The 21,250-nt window shown below is 43.3% G+C and overlaps 1 protein-coding gene across 1 annotated transcript in view; it reads right to left on the minus strand.

Annotated features, from left to right (window-relative positions):
- Positions 1 to 345: 345 nt before the first annotated feature.
- The window catches only part of KIAA1549 (KIAA1549 ortholog), a 116,794-nt gene continuing 95,889 nt past the window's right edge, over positions 346 to 21,250 (minus strand). The window contains exons 16-20 of the mRNA XM_090286815.1: positions 18,614 to 18,931; positions 13,689 to 13,735; positions 9,555 to 9,712; positions 3,463 to 3,608; positions 346 to 1,454 (exon numbers count right to left, since the gene is read on the minus strand). Coding sequence (XP_090142941.1) covers positions 1,203 to 1,454; positions 3,463 to 3,608; positions 9,555 to 9,712; positions 13,689 to 13,735; positions 18,614 to 18,931 — 921 coding nt within the window. The 3' untranslated portion in view covers positions 346 to 1,202. The remainder of the gene's footprint in view (positions 1,455 to 3,462; positions 3,609 to 9,554; positions 9,713 to 13,688; positions 13,736 to 18,613; positions 18,932 to 21,250) is intronic.

Raw genomic sequence — 21,250 nt, forward strand, 5'->3', positions numbered from 1 at the left:
AAGTGCAATGAAGTCAGCCATTAGGAGCGACCCTCTCCTTTCCCTTGTTCCCCAAGCTCTCTTTTGTGGTTCTTGATTGAGCAGAGAGAGGCAGGCGAGAACTCAGTTTCATTTCTAGGTCTTGAACACACAGAGGATGTGATTACTGGGAACATACTCACGAATCGCAATTCAGTGGCCCTAGGAATGTCTAAACATAATTTTTGCTTACGTAAGATTTCTCATTCAAACCTAATTTGTGAGCAACTCATCGGCAAAGTGCGAGGATCGGTGGGGACCTCCTGAAAGCCTCATGCTATAGACTGGACTTGAAGATGCTATGTGCCGAAGTGAGACGCTCTCGGGAGTTCCGCATGCCCAATTAAAAAACAGCAAATACAATTAATAATGTAAATCTAAACTTCGACATGTATTTTGAATAACCAAATAAATAGTAAGCTTTCCCCTCCTCATCTGGGAGGGTTTTTCTTTTTTCCTTTCTAGAACAAAATGAAACCCTCAACATATTCTTCCACGGAAAAAGCCAACGCTGCGTTTCACAGACATGAAGGTGAAGGGCCTCGGAGCTGTAGCACCAGAAGTAGGAGGGAAAATACAGGCAATGGCTTCGTTTGGAATCATCAGGCTCTACAATCTACCATTTGGTTTCTCACTAGTAGCTTTTTTAATTCCAAAAGTTTTAGTATCCTTGCTGTTAACATTACTAGTAAAATAAGTTCCTATGGAGAAAAAGAGGGAAATAAACTGTTAATAAAATGTCCTCAAATCTCTTTTCTCAGAAAACAAAGCAGCAGGTTCATCGTATAAACCAGCTTCAAACACGTCTTTCCCACGGAAATGCTGGATTCCTTCCAGCCCTACGCATTCTACACATTTCCAGCTCCTGCCTTGAAAAGGGAGACTAACTGAGTAATTCTGTTAGCTGAGGTTTGTGGTTTGTCTTTCAGGAAGTGCTGCTGGCTTTTGGCCAAAAAGTACAGCCATCTCGACTGAACCCAAGTGGTCACGACATTGCCAGCTTATTAAAAGCTCCGTGAGCTGCCACGTGACTTCTGGCATCTTCTCAAATTGCAACTTGCTCCCTTCCGCGGGCCCCCAGCCTCGGAGGCCCGGTCTTCCTGCAGACACCCCCGCAGCTGGCTTCCTGGGAGTCTTGCTTCCATGGGAAGCGGATACTTGGCAAACGCACAGGGCGAGGCCCATCAGCTGTGGAAGTTGTGCACGGCGGTCTGTTTTTGGGAGAGCCGCAGGAGCTCCTCGCGGATCGCCTTGATGAGCGAAGCCGAGGAGTGGCCGGGCTGCAGGTCCTCGGTGGAGCTGGTGGCGTAGGCCAGCCCTGCGCCCTGCAGCCCCCGGTGCGGGGCGTTCCCGGGGGGCGCGGAGGGCTCCCGGCCTGAAGTCCTTGGCACCTGGAACAGCGGTGAAGAATACTCCTGATGGCCGAGCACGTGTGTCTGAAAAACACGGCACATGGTACTGTACTTCCCACGCGAGGACAGGAGGGACGATTAAATTCAAACGCGCGCTGGGCGCGCTCCCAGGACTTCCTGCGCCCACCTGCCACCCAACGAGTCAGCCCTCCGCTAGGACCCCTCAGACAGGAATGGAGAGTAATCACCATGGCGAAAGGGAGAACAGGGCAATAAAAGAAACCCTTGAACTTGGGCTTTAACGGGTGCGTCATAAGTACTTGCTTAATGACATACAGAAAGGATGGTCCGGTCAGCCAAGTCTCCGGGCCTGTGTGTGTGGAGGTAAGTGGCCACTGGGTGAACAGGAAGGGACGTTGGAGTACCCCATGCAGGTGAAAAAGGTCAGATGAGGGTATCTGAGAGCTGAACGACATCAGCAGGTACTGGCAGAGGGGCTGACAAAGGGAGCAGCTGCCTTTGTCCTGGGATTAGAGCCCTGGGACCTCAGAACAGCAGCAAGACCACAGATCATTTCCCATTTCATTTGTCTATCAAGTGCTCTGTAGAGCCTTTTCTTTAAAAAGTTACCGCACTGAAACATACAATAGTGTTGCTTATATTTGCATAATAGGACATTCGCTTGACAAATATTATTATTATTATACTTTTCAGTGACTGTTTTCATTTTTTCGTCCAGTGGAAAATCTCTTTGCATACGTACATGGGTTGTAAGCCTGGGTTTTCACCTATGTAAGAGTAAGCTAGTAGCCTGGTAAACATGGCTTTCACACCCCAGAATAATCCTACATTTCACTTTTCCAAATAGTGATAAGGAGGCACTCTAAAGGGACCATTGGATTGGACAGGGAATCCCCAAACACCTCATGAAACCAAGCCAGCACAATGAAGGCAGGAAAAGAAAAATGTCAGCAAACATAAAGCAAACACCTGAGTTTTATAACAGCGTCTCTTTTAGGAAAAATATTGCATTCTACAGTTAAAGCATCCAGTCATTAAATTATCTGCTACGAAGACACGTAAATGCAATGAAAGTTTTGGCATAATGATAAGGATTAAAAAAAAAGGTATTATTTTGATTTGTATTTTCAAATTCGTATATTTATCCCCCATGGATATAAAATTCTTTAAAAAAAGGAGAGCATTTGTAGAAATTACCTGTGCCCATATTGGTTCTGTTCTTATAACGGAGTCATCAGAGTGATGAGAAATCACCAAAACAAGCCCGGTGCCTTGAAATGCCCAAACTGTGTGCTTATGGTGAACGCACCTGCTTGTGGTGCTCACAAGGGACAGCACACTAATAGACCCACAGCAAAGCATAAGCATTGAGTGAGGAGGTCCATAAGCTCATGGATATTTATATCGCGATCACACCAAAGGCCAAGTCCAGATTTTAGTCACTGACACGTTCATATTCACAATTTAAAAGTCAAAGTCACAGAGACAGAAAATAGAATGGGGGCTACCTGGAACTGGAGAGCAGGACAAATGGGAAGCTGGTGCTGAACAAGGACGAAGTTTCAGTTTTACAAAATGGGAAAAGCTACGGAGATGGATGGGGGTAACGGCTGCATACCAATAGGAATGTACTGAAAACCAACGAACTATCCGCTTAAAAATGGTTAAGATGGTAAACTTTATGTGATGCGTATTTTACCACAATAAAAAGTAATTGGGAAAAAAAATTTTAACTGCGTTTTAGGTCTCTGTCCAGATTTTCTGGAATGAATATGACTTCATTAGTTTGTTTTAAAGGTTATTTTTTAAAAATCATGACTTCAAGCCTAAAATCCGCCTCAAGGAAAATTACATACTCTTCAAGAGTTCAATGCCAGTACTCGCCCACTCTGGGTCAGGAAATCTGCCATCTAAAAACTGCAAACAAAAATACACTGAAAGGGGAAAAAACTGAGGGAGGTTAAAACTTTTATTTGTGTAGCTTTTTAAAAGGGATTCCCCAAAGCAGAAGCAGCTGAATTAAGTGATTATGTCTGAATTCTCAGTGGTGACCCCAACACCAGATACTCACAGCCTCTCTTCGGCCCGCCTCATCCTCTCCGTACAAAGGCCAGCCCGGGCCCCCATACTGGCCACCTCTGCTAGGTGGCATTTCCACGGGCTGAGCTCCAATTCTGCTTGCAATTCCTACCTGTGTCAGGTGCTGGATCTGAGAGCCTGAAGGAACAAAATGGAATGAACTGGTCAATACAGGCTGGAGGGCGAGGCTGCCCAGTAAGACTTTTTTGTTGTGACCACCACACTCCCTTAGCAACAGGGACACGAGCATTGTTCAAACATGGCACCAGTTCTATCTCCAGAGAATGACATTTCCTAACAAAACCAGACCGTGAGCTTCTTGGTTCATGGGCTTTTCCTTCCTTTTAATACAGTGGCTGATACTGATGGTCTTATTTTCCTGGCTGACAACAAAGGGCCAGAAATAAAGGGCATAAATAGACAGCCCTTCCATTCATTTCTGCTGAGGTTACAAATAAGGATGATCTTATTTATTAAGAAGAAAGGACAGAAAGGTTTTGGAGCCATAAAGCAGCTAAAACCTCCTTGCTTGTGGCTTTGAAACTCACAAGAAGTCCAAAACACAATATGGCTTTTTTCTGTAAAGGCAATGTGCATACCCACTTGAATTCAGAATGTTAAAACGTATTTTCATGATATTCCCAGTGTTTCCGTAACTCAACTATATCACAGTTAAAACTTTAAAGCTACCCGCCCCACCTCACTGGTGAGATGTACTGATGGCAAAGCCAGAAAGTCCTCTGAGCCCGTTCCCCGACATTTACACGTGCTTTGGCCTCAGTTGGCTCGGCAGACCAGGCTTCCTCCAACATATGTATTTCCCCCATCAACTTTCAGCATGCAGAAACATCCCTATTCTGCAGATTAAGCGGGGGGGCGGGGGGGGATTTTTAAGCATTGTGAATTAAAAGTACTTATTGCCAAATGCCTCTGGGATCACCAAACTCATCTGTGAGACCCATCCTACAACCGTCAAGAGATTTCACAGACGTAAGGCGGGGGTGGGGGGTGGGGGAGGCTCCCCAGCATCAAGTCTCCTCCTCCTCCAGCTGTCTAATTAACAGCTTCCCTTAATGAAATACATTAAAAACAAGAAGGGCTCCTCCAGGGTTTTATCTGGCTACACAGTAAAAACTAAAAACTAAAGGACAGAAAAAAACCTTCCAGGCTCCTGTCAGAACAATGTACTCTGCAGGCAACCATGTCAGTCACTGAAGGTTGATCACAGTATTTAAATTATTGGGACTATCAGTTCTGTTTGCCCAATAGACATCGTTTGAGTGCATCTTGCAAAGAACATAAATACAGCACCGTGTTCTCCACCATTTATAAAGATTCAGGAGACTATGTAGGGAGAAAAGAATTTGGGGTTCACACCACGATGGTAGTTGAAATCGTATTTCAGACACACTTCATATCTTGCTTTGTTCATTTAACGAGACAGCACACAGGCTTCCCCTGTGATTCTGCGCGCAGCATCGTGCCCAATAAGCTGGGTTTGCATTCCAGCCCAGCCACGGACAAGCCCCACGACCCTGGGCATCGGCTGTCACTGCCACTGAGCCTCGATGCCTCCCTTCTCAAATGGGATAAAAAAACCAACCTACTCCATGGTGTTATTTCAAAGATTAAAAGAGAGAAAGTAGGTCAAGTACCAAACACAAAGGAGACAACCTGGAAAACTTAAATTCCCTTTTACTGGCTCTTTCGGAGCTCTTCATTTTATGTAGCTGCACGATTTTCTCACTGATGCCCTTCTTACTGGGTATTTAGGGAGCTCACAGTTGTTTGCTATTATTAATAACGCTCTGAAAAACATTTCTGCACATGTAGTTTCTCTACAATATTTTAGATTTCTCTGGGGAATGGCAGCCTAGATTCCCAGAAGTGGAATTACCACATCAAAAGCTCATTACATCATTGCCAAGCTGCTTTCCAAAACTCTAATGATTTACCCGAATACCAGATATAATATAATAGTAATAATAATAATAATAATAATAATAATGGCAGCTAATACTTATTAAAAGTTTATCATGTGCCAGACACTGTTGTAAGCACTTGATGTCTGCTAGCTTCTTTCATTATCAAAACAACCATAGGGAGTAAGTACCGATATTAACCCCGTTGTACAGATAAAGAAACCGGATGTGCATTTCACCACGCTACATTATGAAAACAGTCTCGTGACTGAATGGTGCTTCATCATGGTTTTAATTTGCATGTGTTTAATCACTTTCAAAACTGAGTGTTTTTCATTGTGTTTACGCCCATATGGTACACACACATTTTATGTGCGTTTTCTTCTTGCATTTGGACCATTGATCTTTCTTATCCTTTGAGGTTTGTCCGTTTGTCTATAATAAAAATGCCTCTTGGTCATTGCTGCTGTAAATCTTCCCTAGGTACTATTTCCCTTTTGTTTTTGGTAATTTTTTAGGTACACACATGTTTGATAATTTTATATAGTCAGGAAGGGAACTCTTCTAATATATCTTAATATTTTTTCCATTATAAATTTTTACACAAGTTAGTCTATCATTAGAAATTATTAGAAAATAACTTCCTCTTCAAATGTCTCATACATATATAATTTCCATATTCTCGTAAATTAAAAAGGAATAGGTCTGAATTTTGTTTGGAGTACATGCTATGCAATAATTAACAGAAGACACAAGACTCACTGCAAAGCACAGCACCCATAAAATATGAGAAATTCTGTAGGGTGTCAGGCTAGGCTATTTGTTTAGGTGACAGACAGAGAAGGCAAAACACGGAACTGCCTACGAGACCATGGATAATTACCCACCGATTATTACAAATTTGGAATTGGCCTAAACTAATTTCTTGATGGCATTATAAAGGTGTATATTCTCCAGAAAGTCAGAAAATAGCAAAATACATCATTTAACATGTTATGGCCCCTCTTATTAAAGCTTCAGTCTTCAAAAAGGAGGGGGAAGAAATGAGTGGGGAAAATAAGAGTGACTTTCAGCCCTTGCAATAAAACACAGTTAGGTGAGTGATAACTGTGAGGACTTTTCAGAGACTGCAGAGATCTACAAGAAACAGAAAGAGCTCAGCGTCTTAAACGACACAGCTGCTTTAGAAACACTGAACAGCGTTCACGAATACAGCTTTCACGGTATCACCTATTCACGAGACGACGTTTTGCAGCATAAAACAGTAATTTGTAATTTGGGGGCACAGGAGAGGATCTCAGGTAAACAGGTGCTGCCTGCCAGCTACCAGCAGCACCTCTCACGGGGGGTCTGCAGGGGATCGCTTAGCTGGCCCACTTACACTTCTGCTGGACCGACCGGGGAAATCAAGTGCAAACAGAGCAGCACCTGAAAATCTGGGGATTTCTAAGATCCCAGGACCAGTCCCTCAAACGTCAAGCATCTACTGAACTTAATGAGAATTTGTTCTGGGTTCAAATATTAATGCAAAATTCCCAAAAGACTTCAAGACCAATGTATTTTTTTTTTCTTTTCATCTCAACTAACTTTCTGAAAATATGTTTACAGTGATCCTTCACTTATCGCAGGTATTACGTTCTAGACCCCCCTGCAATAGGTAAAAATCCGCGAAGTAGGAACCTTACATTTATTTTAGTATTTATTGTACAGTACCGCAAAATCCCACAATATAGCGAAAAATCCACAATAATTAAATATAATATTTTTTTTAATCCTGCAATAAAGTGAGGCGGCGATAAGTGAACTGCAATATAGAGAGGGACTACTGTACTTATCTAGAGGTAATCATTGAGGACACTCAATTCATAAAACATTATTTCTCTTTTCCTTTACCAAAATTCTGAGCCCCCTCATTATCTTAAGTTGCGACAAGCATCTCAAAAATGCAGGTTGTTTGAGCTCTTTTTCTAAAAAACCAGAGCGAATACAGAAAAGAGATTTAACCCCTAAATTTTAATTATGGTCTAATAAAAACATACTGTATCTTTACATTAAATGTACTAATATTACACTTTTTATTAGTAAACCAAATTATGCATAATGTTTCTCAAATCAACTAATTCTAACTTTTAAAGTTTTTTAAATATATAAAAATGTAATATAAATATATAAACACAAAAATATGTTTATATATATAATTTTTATATATGCATATATATATGCATATATCGTCGTCGGCAGCCGTCCGTCTCGAGAGACGATGGTGTAGCTTCTTAAGAGTCTATCTGCACCGCCGAGAATGTCTGTGCAGTCCGACTCGGGAGTGACACGGTATCTGTCTCCTCCCGTGTTAAATCGACATCTTGCGATGACGCTGGAGTGTCCTCTCCAGTGAAGTGAAGCTACAGAGCCTGGGCAGGGTGATATGGAGGGTCTGCTGTTGCCCATGCAGCAGACCCCCCCTCTCTTCGCAGCTGAAGGATCCAAGGGAAAGACGGAGTCAATACAGCTTGGCTTCAGGTGCGCCGCAGGAGTTGCCGGTGTTGACTACAACGTCAAACCGCCTTAGGGACTCCGGCTCCGGATTTTCTGTCGGGGTTTACTCCCTTAGCCTTTCCCCTGAAGAGGTATGCCGCAAGGCAGCGGAGGTTTTTTGGAGTCAGAGTTTTCCTTCTCTGATGTGCCCTGACTGGAAGATCGAACCAGCGACACTTAGCTCGCAGGCCGACGCTCAATCCACTGAGCCAAACCAGCCAGGGGATATGCATATATATATATATATATATATATATATATTAGAGAGAGGGGAAGGGAGGGAGAGAAACGTCGATGTGAGAGAAAAACATCAACCAGTTGCCTCTCATACACTCCCCAACCAGGGACCAAACCCACAACCCAGGCATGTGCCCCATCAAGGGGTCGAACTGGTAACCTTTCACTTTGTGGGACAACACCCAACCAACTGAGCCATACTAGTCAGGGCTATAGTTTTTAGAATTTTTGAAACAAAATATTTAACACAATTTATTTTCTCTCTGGCTTCAAATTTTCCACTTTGAACTATGTTCTCTTAAAAACGTACACCAAGAGCTTATATTTCCTATGTGGAGATATTATGGTGTAGATTTTTATTTGAATTTCAACAGGTAATTAAAGGAAACATAAATACTAAAAGTAAAGAGAAGCTGTGTGCAAACACTTAAAAGTCTGATCATGAATTAGAAGACCACCTTAGAAAAAGTGACTTTTCACTGCTAAATTATTAAGTACAGGGTTACACTGGTTACCCACAAATGACACGAAGATCATTCTTTTAATGAGGGCTGGAAAGAGGGGCAGAAAGGAGCTAAAACAGTTCCATGTGGCCACAGCGTCCCCCAGGCCACGAGTCTGGCTTCAGGCACAGAGGCATGAAAAAAAAAGAAAATTTTAAAAGAGAAGATGGTCATATTAACAAAGGCAAAAGGGAAAAAATAAGGGAGGTGAGGCTCAAGACGCAATCAGTGATTGTACCCTCCCACAAATAAAACAAAAATCTGCCCCCCAGTCACTGTCCAGCAACTTTTCGAGTTGCTTCTTACAAGCTGGAAAAGTGCTCTCTTTAAAACAAATACCTGTTCTGCCCTGGCTGGTGGATTGAGCATTGGCCTGTGAACCAAAGGGTCACTGATTTGATTCCCAGTCAGGACACATGCCTGGGTTGCGGGCCAGGTCCCCAGTTGGGGGCACATGAAAGGCAACCACACAGTGATGTTTCTCTCCCTCTTTCTCCCTCCCTTACCCGCTCTCTAAAAATAAAGAAAATTTAAAAAATACCTGTTCTAATGCTCAGAAATAGATCTTTCTGTTTAACCCTAAGAACTTAGAACAGTTTTCCCTGGAAGAAGTGTCCTGGGAATTTCTTGCCAAGGGACGCTTTTGAGATGCTGATTCAGGAAAGAATGAGTGGGCATCAGCCATGGGACCTGAGCCCCTCCCTCTGGTCCCACCTCCCCTGCCCTGCATCTCACCAGGACGGCAGAGAAAGCAGCTCCTACCAGTCGAAGAGGCTGCTGAACATGGGGATGCTGATACCCTGGCTAATCTGAGCGCACTCGGCCAGAATTTAGCCAAAAGGCAGGTGTCCTCTAGGTCAGAAATGCAAGCTAAACAATTCATGTACCTGTGGTGCCCCCAACAGGCCGAGGCCGGGCCACCGATGGCATGTCCTCCGAGTAGATCCCTCGGGCCGCGAACGGGGCTTCAGCCGCTGCCTGAGGCTGCTGGGGCTCGGGAGGCACCAGCTCCGAAGACTGCAGCAAACCGGGGCCGAAACCGGGTCTGAAGCCGAAGCACACCAAGCATCAGGACCACACAGTACCCTGGCCCTCAGCCCTTCGGAAAAATACTGTAGGTTGCTTTTCTTACAGCAATAGGCCCACCCCGTTCATTTTCAGGACAGTGTCTGCCAAACACCCAAATCTGAACAGTTGTTGGTTCAAATAAAATCATGGCAGCAGTTAGTTCAGTTCTCAACTCAAACACCTGAACACAGCTTTTCCTTCAAAATTCCTTATTCAGCCAAGTGCTTCATATGTATTTCCTCTTTTGTCACATAGGCTACTAAAGACTCAATGGTTTAGGTTTAATAAAATTAATCACTTTTACTATATCATCAAGGACATACTAACATAAAACTGGCATTTTTTTTTTAGAAACGGTGATTTACAGAGGTGAGGAATAATGATAACTCGGACAATTTGGTGCCACTGTTTTGATTGGCATCAAGGCACCAGTGTTTGCACCCACCTTTGCTTCTGCACCTCAGTGCAAACATCAGCACAATGAAAAATGTTGAATAACATCATAGTACTATTATGAATAGTTTTGACCTCCTAGGCCCCCTGAAAGGGCCGCAAGGACTCTCCAGGGCTCTCAGAATCTCACTTGAGAACCACTCCTCTAAAGGAATTCAAGAATTAAAAGAAGATGATAGTCTAAGGACAATCCTTTGCAATTAACAGTCCACCAGTAAGTGACAGCTCCAACCAGTTCGATGAGGAAGTAGGCTGACTCGCCCTTATTCCACAGTGTTATTTCTGGAGCATATTTCAGCAGCTGAAACCCAGACCATCGGTATTCCTCTCTCTAGATAACTGCTGCTGTTTCAGATTGATCTCAGAGAGACATGTCTGGTATCTCTGACCTTACAGATCTAAGGCTTAATACAAGGTAAGATCTGCACACTGGAGCTCACATGACCCCATTATATTCTCTGGACCGTCCACCCATGAACTAGCTCTCACCCTTTACTTAAGGATCTCTACTTGGCCCCAGTTAGCCTCCTCCTGCCTACCTATGCAGCCCTTTCATCCTAGGTTGTGCGCTCAGGTGGGTCAGTAGGGTCCAAATACTCTGGATTCCTTTAACTTGGGTGATGATTAAGTTTATCACCCAAACCAGAACACTTTGGATAGTGCAAGTTATTAATAATTATGCTGGACAACAGGTATGAACTGGAACTGAACTAGGGGAACCAGATCACATGGCCCACTGTCATTAACTTCTCCCAGGATCACTTGAGTTCCACGTGCTCCCTTTGCCTGTGTTGTTTTGGGACCATAAAGCAGAGCCCGGGCAGTGCAGTGTGGCTGGAGAGCAATAAAACACGCCCCTCTGCAAATGAGGATTTCCTGTGGAGAGCCAGCGGGTGGGGGGAGGACGGAGCCATCCATCCAGAAAACTAAAAAAATAAAGAGGAAGCAGATACAGCATTCCTACTTCTGTGTGACTCCTGGTCATTGAAGGATAGTTGAGTATAATCTCTGAGATTGTTTTTCTGCAATTCTTTTTTTTTTTTTAATAAATCAATTGTCCACTGATGTGTAGGTCTGTTTACAGACTTCCTAGTCTACCCCACGGGTCTATTTGTCTAGCTTCACAGCAATACCACACTGCCTTCATTACTTGACAGTAATTTGTAACATTTAGAATAGTCCAACCATCTTATTCTTCTTTCTTAGAGGTCTTGGATATTCTTAGTCCTTTGCATTTTCACACAAATTTTAGAATCAGCTTGTCAGTTTCCATGAATTTAAAAAACAACAACAAACTACTGAGATTTTGAGTGGGACAATGAATCTGTTGATCACTTGGGGAGAACTGACATTTTAAAAGTATTGAGTGTCCGATCCATTAATATCTTTCTTTGGAGGGCTTGAATATCTTTGGTTATATTTATTCTGAGGTATTTTATAGTTTGGAATGGTATTTTATACAGTAGCTTTAAATTTTGTTCTTTTCTGCTTGTGGCTCACAACACGAACAAAACAGATTTTTGTAAACTGATCTATATCCAGCCACCCTGTAATTTAGCTATCTTGCGATTTAGCCATCTTGCTAAACTGCCTTCATTCTAGCAATTTATGTATTGACATTTTAGGATTTTCTACTACAAAGTTATATCACCTGTGACGGTTAACGGTATCATTTCTCTCTTTGAATTCCTTAATCTTTCTTTTTCTTGCCTTATTACACTGGACAGGTTCCCCAAGGCAGTTAATAAAAGTAATACAAGCAGGCATCTTTGTCTTGCTCCTGATCTCAGAGGGAAAACTTTTTACATCTCACCAAGATAACTTTTATTAGATTCATTTGTATCTATCTGGTCTTTGTTTGCCGAGACTTTTATCATAAATGGATGTTAAATTTTATCATACGCAGCATCTATTGAAATGAAAATGAAAAGATTTTTCTCCTAAATGTGGTTTTCGATGCATTCCACAATTTTTGACATGTTGCATTTTCGTTAATTAGTCATTGAAGATATGTCTTAATTTCCAGTACCATGATTACTTAGAAGGGAACAGATTAATAGGCAAACCTATAGGGATTTTCTAGTAATCTTTAATTATTGATTTCCAACTTAATTTTTACTTTAATCAGCAAATGTACACTTTGAAATCTGTTAAGATTTGTTATGGCCCAGCAAATGGTAAAGTTTTTTAAATCTTGTATTTTAAAAGTATGTGTATTCTGTGGTGGTTGAGTTTGCTCTATAGGTGTCAAATAGGTCAAACTGATTAACTGTGTTAGTCAAATTTACTATATCCTTTCTGTATTGTTTTGTCTCTTGTAAGCAAATGTTGGTTTTCAATCCCAATTTGACACCCCTTTGGTCTTTTAATCGGAATGATTACCCATTTATACTTAATACTTATATATCTGAATTTAGATCTTGACCATCTCTTATTTGTTTTCCATACGCCCTGCCAACTGTATGTTCCTTTTTCTCCCACATTTCTTGCTTTTTGGAGAATTATTTTAAAATTATTTTATTTCTCCCTACTATCTTGATATTTATTTTAGCATTGTTTGGGAATTTATCCTAAAAATTATACCAGAATCTTTGGCTTATTACAATCTAACATAAATTAGCATTTTAACATCTTCCCAGACAGTGGACTTGAGCTCCGTATTAAGCATATTTCTAATCCGTGCTGAACACCTCCAATATCTGGATCCCCTTCAGTTCTTCTTCTATGGTCCCTTTCTCTTTATTTTTTCTAAATCATATTTTCTTCTCTTTTCATATGCCTGGTTGCACATGCCTGTTTGTGTGTTTGACCTCATGCAAAACAATAATGATAATGGGAGGCCTAATATGATATCATCTTCCTGTGCAGGAGAATTACAATTGTTTCTGCCAGGCAACTGGAGGGACAAACAATGTCTAGTCCCCTCAATTTGATCAGGGAGTGAGGTCATTTGACGCTGAGTTTTAGTTCTTGTAGGGACCCATCTACTTACCATTAACCCTGACCCCAAGGTATATAACCTCTAAGGGTCTGCACCCAAACCTTTGGGTGTTTACAAGGTCCTCCCCTCCTTGTCCTCCCAGGCCCATGAGTCTGTCAAAAGCTTTGCTCAGCTTCTCAGCCACCTCCTCCAACGTCAGCAGGTGCCCCTGGGAGAGAGGGGCCCCAAAGGCACGGCTACCTCTCTGGATTGGCTGCATCTTGGCCCCATACTGCTTCCCTGTCCTGTTAGCTCTCTGGGTTTTGTATTTTTATTTTAAAATCCTGTCTAACTTTTCCAGTTTTCCTCTACCGATTACTTAGTCTGTCATCACTGGAGGCAACTGCAATTCTAACGTTTTTCTCCTCTTCCGGTTAGGTCAAGAAAATAGATCTCAAGAGTTTCACATCTGCTCATGTTAGCGACAGAAATAAGTTATAAAATTAAATTTAAAGGTGGAAAAAAAAAACCCACAGCCTATGTGAGGAAGTCCTAAGACATTTTCTCCTGAAAACTTTACCTTGGCAAAGGGCCTGATGGGGGAGTCATTCCATAGTCTTCATATCTCTGGAGGAAATTCAAAAGAAGATGAAGATTAATAGTCAATGCTTATTAGAAGGTGACAACAGCAAACTTATAAATTTAGGTTTACGGGATCAACTTTCAAGAGAATTATTTTCTCATAAAAAGTTAGCATGCTTTTGGGGCATCCTGCCATCAAGTCATGTCAGGAGTTTCAGTTTGGAAAACTGGGCTCCCACACTTTAAAAAAACACACAACTAATTTCTAGACCTTTATTTCTTTAGCAAAAATAGAAATAATAGAATTTCTATGCCTCTCTTCTTTACAGGCTCATTCTCTCTAAACCTGTATCTTCTGCTAAAAAGGCAGGCAGGACTCGTCCACTTTTATTACAGTGACTCTCTCCGCCTTGGCCACTCTAGTCACCTGATCTAATAGGTGCCCAGGAGCAATTCAAATACACTCAAGAAACTAAACTATGCAAATGTCATACCATGTTGTAAAAAGAGAAAGCATGTCAAGAACTAGAAATCAGACTCTTAAACACGAAGTGAGCATTTTCAGTTCCTGGCTGTTTTCTGGTTTCCAGGAGGCGCGGCCGTACTCCTTGCTCTGAGACTCCATAAGATGCCTTCATACCCTTCAATCAGCTCTCTTCCCTGGAGCTAATGTGAGCTAACCAAGTGCTCTTTGACCGAAACAATACAGCATCAGTTTTAAAGAAACGTTAAGTATATCTGCATCTATCTGTGTTGCCATCCTCATGAAATTAACCTATCCTAACCCTAACATACACAAGACTCCTGTTTCAACATTTCTTTTCAATGACTGTGAATCATTATTTTGGAATCCGAGATTTTTGCAGAACAGTAATGCTGGACAAGGTCCATCCAAAGCCAGTCAGTTTGAACCAGTTGGCTGCCCAGGATCAGGAGCTCCAAGTTCAATTACTAAGTCAGCCTTGTTTTCAGACCTGCTCTAATAGGAAACCTTTTTTTTTTAAGCTGCCATTTGCTGAATTAGTATTTGGCAGAAGCACTGGATGAGCACTAACTCAGGCCCACAGAAACACTAAAGCAGTGCTCACTACCTCTGTCTTGCAGTTGAAACCAGCTCACAGAAAAGTTCAATGACTACCTCCAAATTTGTCTGACTCCAAAGACCATGATTCTACTACCGTACTCCACTGCCCATGGTTCCCAACACCTGACTTTCATCCTTAATTCCATTTCTTTCATCTTGAAAATGTAGATGCTCTGGAGTCAGACTGGCCAAGCTACTCAGCTTCCCTGGACCTATTTCCTTAGGCCAAGGACAGAATGAGCTTCACATCTCATATAGCTCCAAAGGCGGCATTAGATATGAAACTGTGCTCTGACTGCTTCACCTTCTGACCCTTCCTGTCCCCATTCCCTTGGCAGAAGGAAAGAGAGAGAGAGAGATTACAACCCTGCAGAATTCCCAGCTGAGACAAGATAGGCCAAAGGGGAGTATGGAAGGGAGGAATACACGGAAAAGGAGCTTCTATTCCCTTTCTAAATAATTAAAGGGAAATCTGAGACTGGGAAGAAATTATTCACAGTAGTTTGGATTTTTAAAGCATATTCACATGCAAAACAAAACAAAGAAAGATCAAGGCTTAGAAGATTACCTGTCAGGATTTCGGGAGGTCTAATAAGAGATAAACTAAAAGGAAAACAGTGAAGAACAGATGTCTATTCTTTGTTTTATTACTATGGTGCTAGGCATTTCAACTCCACTGTAGTCAGAAAAGGTTATTTTTCTAGACACTGTGTGCCCCAGTGAAAAGGTTTTTTTTTTTAAAATAATGCCACAGACAGAATGGCAGGCATTTACTTTAAATGGGTCACACCTGTGTAACAGTTTGGGGGACAACATAGAATTTTAAGGTTTTAATCAGCTATGTCAACACAAACGGCATTGTAATGCATCCCTGCTTTTGAAGTCCAGTCGAACAGAGCAAGAAAGGTAAGTCAAATGGTTAATGGGTGTGGCATGGGCCTGCCTGTAAATGTCTTAGCTTGGGTATCCATACCTGCTACTTCAAGGACTAGTTCAGGGAGGTTAACTCTACTCAGAAAAGCAGAACTACTGCCTATCAAGCAGTCTGACTTGCCAATGCATAAATAACACCCTTAAGCTCGCAAAAAGGAGCAAAAATGTCACCAGATGGTTAAGGAGAGGTTCACGGGGTAACTGACGGCACCTGGAAACCCACACTCCTGTAGTTTTTAGTGTGGTCAGAATAAGCAAATAAAGGGCGATCAGGTTCCTCCTGGCAACAGACAGTACCTTCATGACCAATCTATGAACACGCTGAAATTATATTGGACATGCACAGATACAACTGATGATTCTCATTTTCCACTACATTAGACTACTATCATTCTCATCAAAATACATAAGGATAAGAACATCCACGATGAGAAAAGCGTGCAATAAGAGCATTTATAAAAACCTTGCTACAGGCTTGAATTGTTAGTTGAGGCGGCAGATTAAGGCATTAGCACAGAATCATTCATCTCTGACACCGATGAACAATGAGCAGGGAACAACACAAATCTGTCAAAAATTGCTGCTAAAATTCATCAGCAAAAACCATATGGTAAACGGAGCAGGATCGTGCCATAAGCTGAGAAAAGAGGAGGCCAAGGGAAAAAACAAAAGACTCTGGAAACACAATGTGGCTTCTAACCCCAGGCCCAGAGTTTGCAGAACGACCTTCCCATTTGGAAAGCAGGTGACCGAGGGACTGACGGGCAGGACTGGAAAAGGAAGGAAGGGAGGAATTAAGGAAAAGCCCAGGTATGAGACATCCCTCGAAGGACCCCAGGACGTCAGGAGAAGCAGGAAGGACCTCCAAGTCTTGCCCCATCTTTCACGTCGTGAGTCTGATGAGGAAGGAACAGAGCTCACCGGGGCGCAGTACACTCCAGCTGGGTGGGGGGGGCCGGGTAGGACAGTGCAGGTACTGCAAGACCACTGAGGAGACAGCAGAGCAAAGAGGCCCTGCCCTTCCCCATCCTCCATGAGGTCAGGCTACAGAAACATGGATGGAAAGCGATCCTCAAGCATGAAGTAGGTCCCCAATAAGGTAAGAAAAATACAAAGGTGAATTTACCCACATGCTAGCAAATCAAAGTGAAGCTAGGAAAGACCTGCCTGTCTTAGCTGCCAAGACCACAAAAAAGAGAACAACTCTGCGCACACACTACAGCCAATAAACAAGCGAGCAAACAAACAAATGCTGGTTTCAAACAATAAACACATATAAAAGACACCCCAATCTGGGAGAAAATACAAGTAACCGTCAGATTCTCTACAACCACTTTGAGCCATAAAAAATGGTAATTCCATTTTTTTTTTTTTTTTTTAAGTTTAACGATGAGCTGATAAAACAACAAAATGACCTGAAATGGGAGACCATAGACTGTGGCCAAAATAATGCCACTATGACTCTAAGAAACCAACCAGCAGGGGAAGTATGGACGCAGCTTAAAATCAAATTGATGTCAGAGAAAAGGCCCGTGACCATCATAATGAAGGCCGAGAGGCAGAGAAAAAAGGATAAAGTAGCTAAAGCAATTCGAGATTAAGTGGTAGACAGAGAAATCAGACAAAGAGAGGCCAGCGAAGATAACTGCTATCCTTGGCTCCAATAAAAGGAACAGAGTAAGACAATTATTTCAGAAGTAAAATCAAGTTTTCCTGAATGGAATGAAAGAGCTGAATCTGAAGATAAATTGAACACTGGTTATTCAGAGTGGGAAATGAAAACTTATTAAGTGCCAAGAACTATTTAGGCTTCCTAGCAGATCAGGCACACGACGTATATATAAGAAAAGGGGGACAGGTAGGTGGCCACAGATGTCGTCACAGAACAACATGAGGAGCACTGGGAGCAGAGCGAGGTGACATGTAGAGGCCAGCAGCAAACAAGTTCATGTCAGAAAGTGAGAACTCAAAACACGAATTCAAAAGAACATAAGCACCCCTATGTTTATTGCAGCGTTACTTACAGCAGCCAAGATATGGAAGCAGCCAAGTGTCCATCAGTAGATGAGTGGATAAAAAAGCTGTGGCACATTTACACAGGGACATATCACTTGGCCATAAAGAATAATGAAATCTTACCATTTCCCATAGCGTGGATGGATCTAGAAGGTATTATGCCAAGTGAAATAAGCCAGTCAGAGAAAGACAAATACCATATGATCTCACATGTGGAATCTAATGAACAATATAAACAAACCTACAACACAGAAATAGACTCATAGATACAGAGAACAGACTGATGGTTGCCCGAGGGGGGTGGGCGGGGCTGGGGGGACTGGGTGATAAAAGTGGAGGGATTGAGAAGTACAGATTGGTAGTTACAAAACAGTCATGGGGACGTAAAGTACAGCAGAGGGAACATAATAATATGGTAATAACTGCGTGGTGCCAGGTGGGTACTGAAAATATCAGAGGAAACACTTTGTGAAGGATATCATTGTCCAACCACTATGCTGTAGACCTGAAACTAATACAAAATAATATTGAATGTAAACTATAATTGAAAAAAATAATAAAAAGAAAAAGAAAAAAGTGAGCAGTCAAGGGAAGAGGCTCCCGGTAGGTCTTCCTCTGCATTCCAAGACCTCCTGCCACCCAGAGGGTTCATCTGTGTTCACCTGTCAGCACGCTGCCCTGACCAACACCACTAAACAGCATTTCCCTTGTCAGCCACCACCCCGACATCCACCTCTCAAGACCAGAGGCAGGGAGACAATGGGAAGTTCTTCTAATAATCTTGGTGCAAGATGGCCGTAGCTCCACCGGCGTGGAATGCGGTGGGAGGACTTTGAGGGGTGGAAGCGACAAAGCCCCAGGCTAGAGAGTGCTAGAAGGCCCGTACTTACGCTGCATGGGTTGCTGGCCGTCTGAGCCGGGCTGTAGAAGGACCCCCACTGGGTGGCTCGTCTCTCTTCCCGGGAAGGGGTGCTGTTCATGGGCAGGCCGGCTGGGACCCCAGGGCCTGCAGCTGCAGCGTTGGCGGGCTGGCTGCTGGGGACCACCAGGGCAAAAGCGTCGTCCAGGAGGGAGTGCATGGTCTGGCGCGCCTCCTCGATGGACGGCTGGGGTGGGACGTACTGGGGAGCCGGGAAGGGCAGGCCTGGGTACCGGCCGAGCTCAGCAGAAGACGGCGTTTGAGCGTCTGCCGGGAGGTCTGGGTCAGACTACAGGGAGAGACGCAGCAAGAAAGGAAGGATCAGACACGAGAGTCGGTGGCGGCCTGAAAACAGACTCTATTCAGGGACAGAATGGAACTGACATTGAGGGAGACGTTTCCCACAGGAACTACTAAGATGACAGCTGAGGGAGGGCAGGGCAGGGCAGGGCCGGGCAATGAGGGGAAAACTGGGACAACTGTAAAACAACAAGAATTTCTTAAAAGGCACACACACACAAAGCTGACAGCTGAGGAAAGTGTGTTAGCGCTCAAGGATGCAAAAAAAGTCTGAATCAGGAATAAAGGAGTAAAGGAAAAACAGTCAATAATCATTTATCTGGCAAACCTCATGGAACGATCTGAAATGCAGCAGAGTGCCGGGAAGTATACATTTTCATCAAAAGCCCCTCAGTAACCAAAACTGATGCCTCAGGGTCTCCTTACTAAAATAGCTGGTCAAGTTTCCATAGACACAGAAACCAAAAACTAAAGCAGTCTACTGACTATTAACAATAGGAATAAAGAGCCCTGCACACCCTCAAGAGTTCAAAGTCACCACCATATTTCAACTCTGTGTGTAAGTAATTGTAATGCCTATTACGACAACTGTTTACAACAATAAATAGTATTATTTATTCAGAAACTGTTTTTAAAATGCAGGTATCTCTGGATTACAAGTCATCAACAAAGGTTTAAATTATCTTCCGTACCTACCATCTAAGAGGCAGGGGTATAAGTAACAATTAGGATTTGTTTTTTTTAATCTTATTTTCTGTTAGTTTCTTATGAACAAAACATTGTCATTATATACACTTAGATACACTGTAAGAGACAAAGCAGGAAACCAACGGAGAAAGAGGCCTTCAAGGTCTCAGTGGCTCCGGACGCCCAAACATCCCGGTCACCCCAACTGACACGGAAGGAAGAAGAGAGGTTCTGCAGGACGGGCTGGTGACCCGGGGCCCTCTGCGAGGAAGGGTGGATGTCTTTTATCTGCAGTCCTTTGCTCGCCCTGCTGGCCCCCGGGTTAGCTCAGCTGGCGGGATCACCCTGCTCAAGGGCCCAAGGAAGACAGTCCCAAATCTGAGTGGATCGACAAGTCCCTCACCAAGAAAAACTTATTCCATTGACACATCCTTACTCTCAGCCAACGGTCAGGAAAACGCTTCCTACTGATTATGGTTTGTCCAAGAGATGACCAGGTATTATTCACGCCAGCATCCAACGCTTCAGGGCAGGAGCTGAGTAACTCCAAACAGACAGAAAACTGTTCTACAACCTGGCAAACCCACAGACAGCCCACAGACCTGTTTTGCTTGGCCCACACAGAATTCTTAAAAACCTACTTAGCCACTATTCTAGAAACCTGAAAATGTCTTATTAAAACTCAGATTTCTAGACTCTCTTGGCAGAATCCGAGGTTCCAACTGCACTCCTGAGATGGGGCAGGTGCTCTCCCCTCTCCCCTGCCCCTGGTCCTGTATGTTTATTTCTCCACTATCGCAATATCCCAGTAGAGGTTCTACTAAGTGACGTTAGTCATCCAGGAAACCTAAGTAAAACTTCTGGGCCCCAAAGGGGTCTCTGGTTTATGACATAGCACTGAAGCAACTCTTTGTTCCTTATCTTCCCCCATGATTGGTTTTTCTCGAGGAGCAGCCAGGGAGCCGTGTGCTCAGCAGCTCCTGGTGGAGAACTGGGAAAGCGTGTCTGGAAGCACATCCTACTGGCAAGGTAGAGGGTCTCTCCAGAGACAGAAACAGTGTTCCTGGCGGTGGTTCCAGTGGCTGACAAGGTAACTGTGTTACAAGGAAGCGAGTGGCGTGGCCACATACACAGCCACAGTCCCAAAATGGGATGCCACGGGGAGTGGGGGGGATAAGATCACACACCCGAGGAGAGTCCAGAACTACAGCCACTGCCAATCTCGCCCTTAGCAGTCATCACGTGAGAGAAGCTTTAATTTTATAGCAAGAGAGGTATGTTCTGAAGGTGGGAAGGACAGTTCCCTTGGGTTCCCACTGGCCCCGTGAATCTTGCCAAGAAGGCCCAGAACCACATGTTAGAGCCTCATGTTCTTTCTTCCTGATGCCTCCTCCTTGCACAGGCGAGACTCTCAGAACTTGCAGGCCCAGATGGGTCGTCTTCGTGGTCTGCATCTCGACACCCTGCACAGCGTTTCACAGGCAGGTGATACTTAATAAAAAATGAAAAACAGGAATCTACAGACATGGGCACTTCTCTGAGAGTCCCCAGTTGGAGCTGAATTCCAGTCGCCTGAACCGCAGGCTGATGCCTCTGTCATACTCAGGTTGTTTCCTTTGCA

Source organism: Furipterus horrens, unplaced genomic scaffold (assembly GCF_987537825.1).
Source record: "Furipterus horrens unplaced genomic scaffold, mFurHor1.1.pri manual_scaffold_9, whole genome shotgun sequence".
Taxonomy (NCBI): domain Eukaryota; kingdom Metazoa; phylum Chordata; class Mammalia; order Chiroptera; family Furipteridae; genus Furipterus; species Furipterus horrens.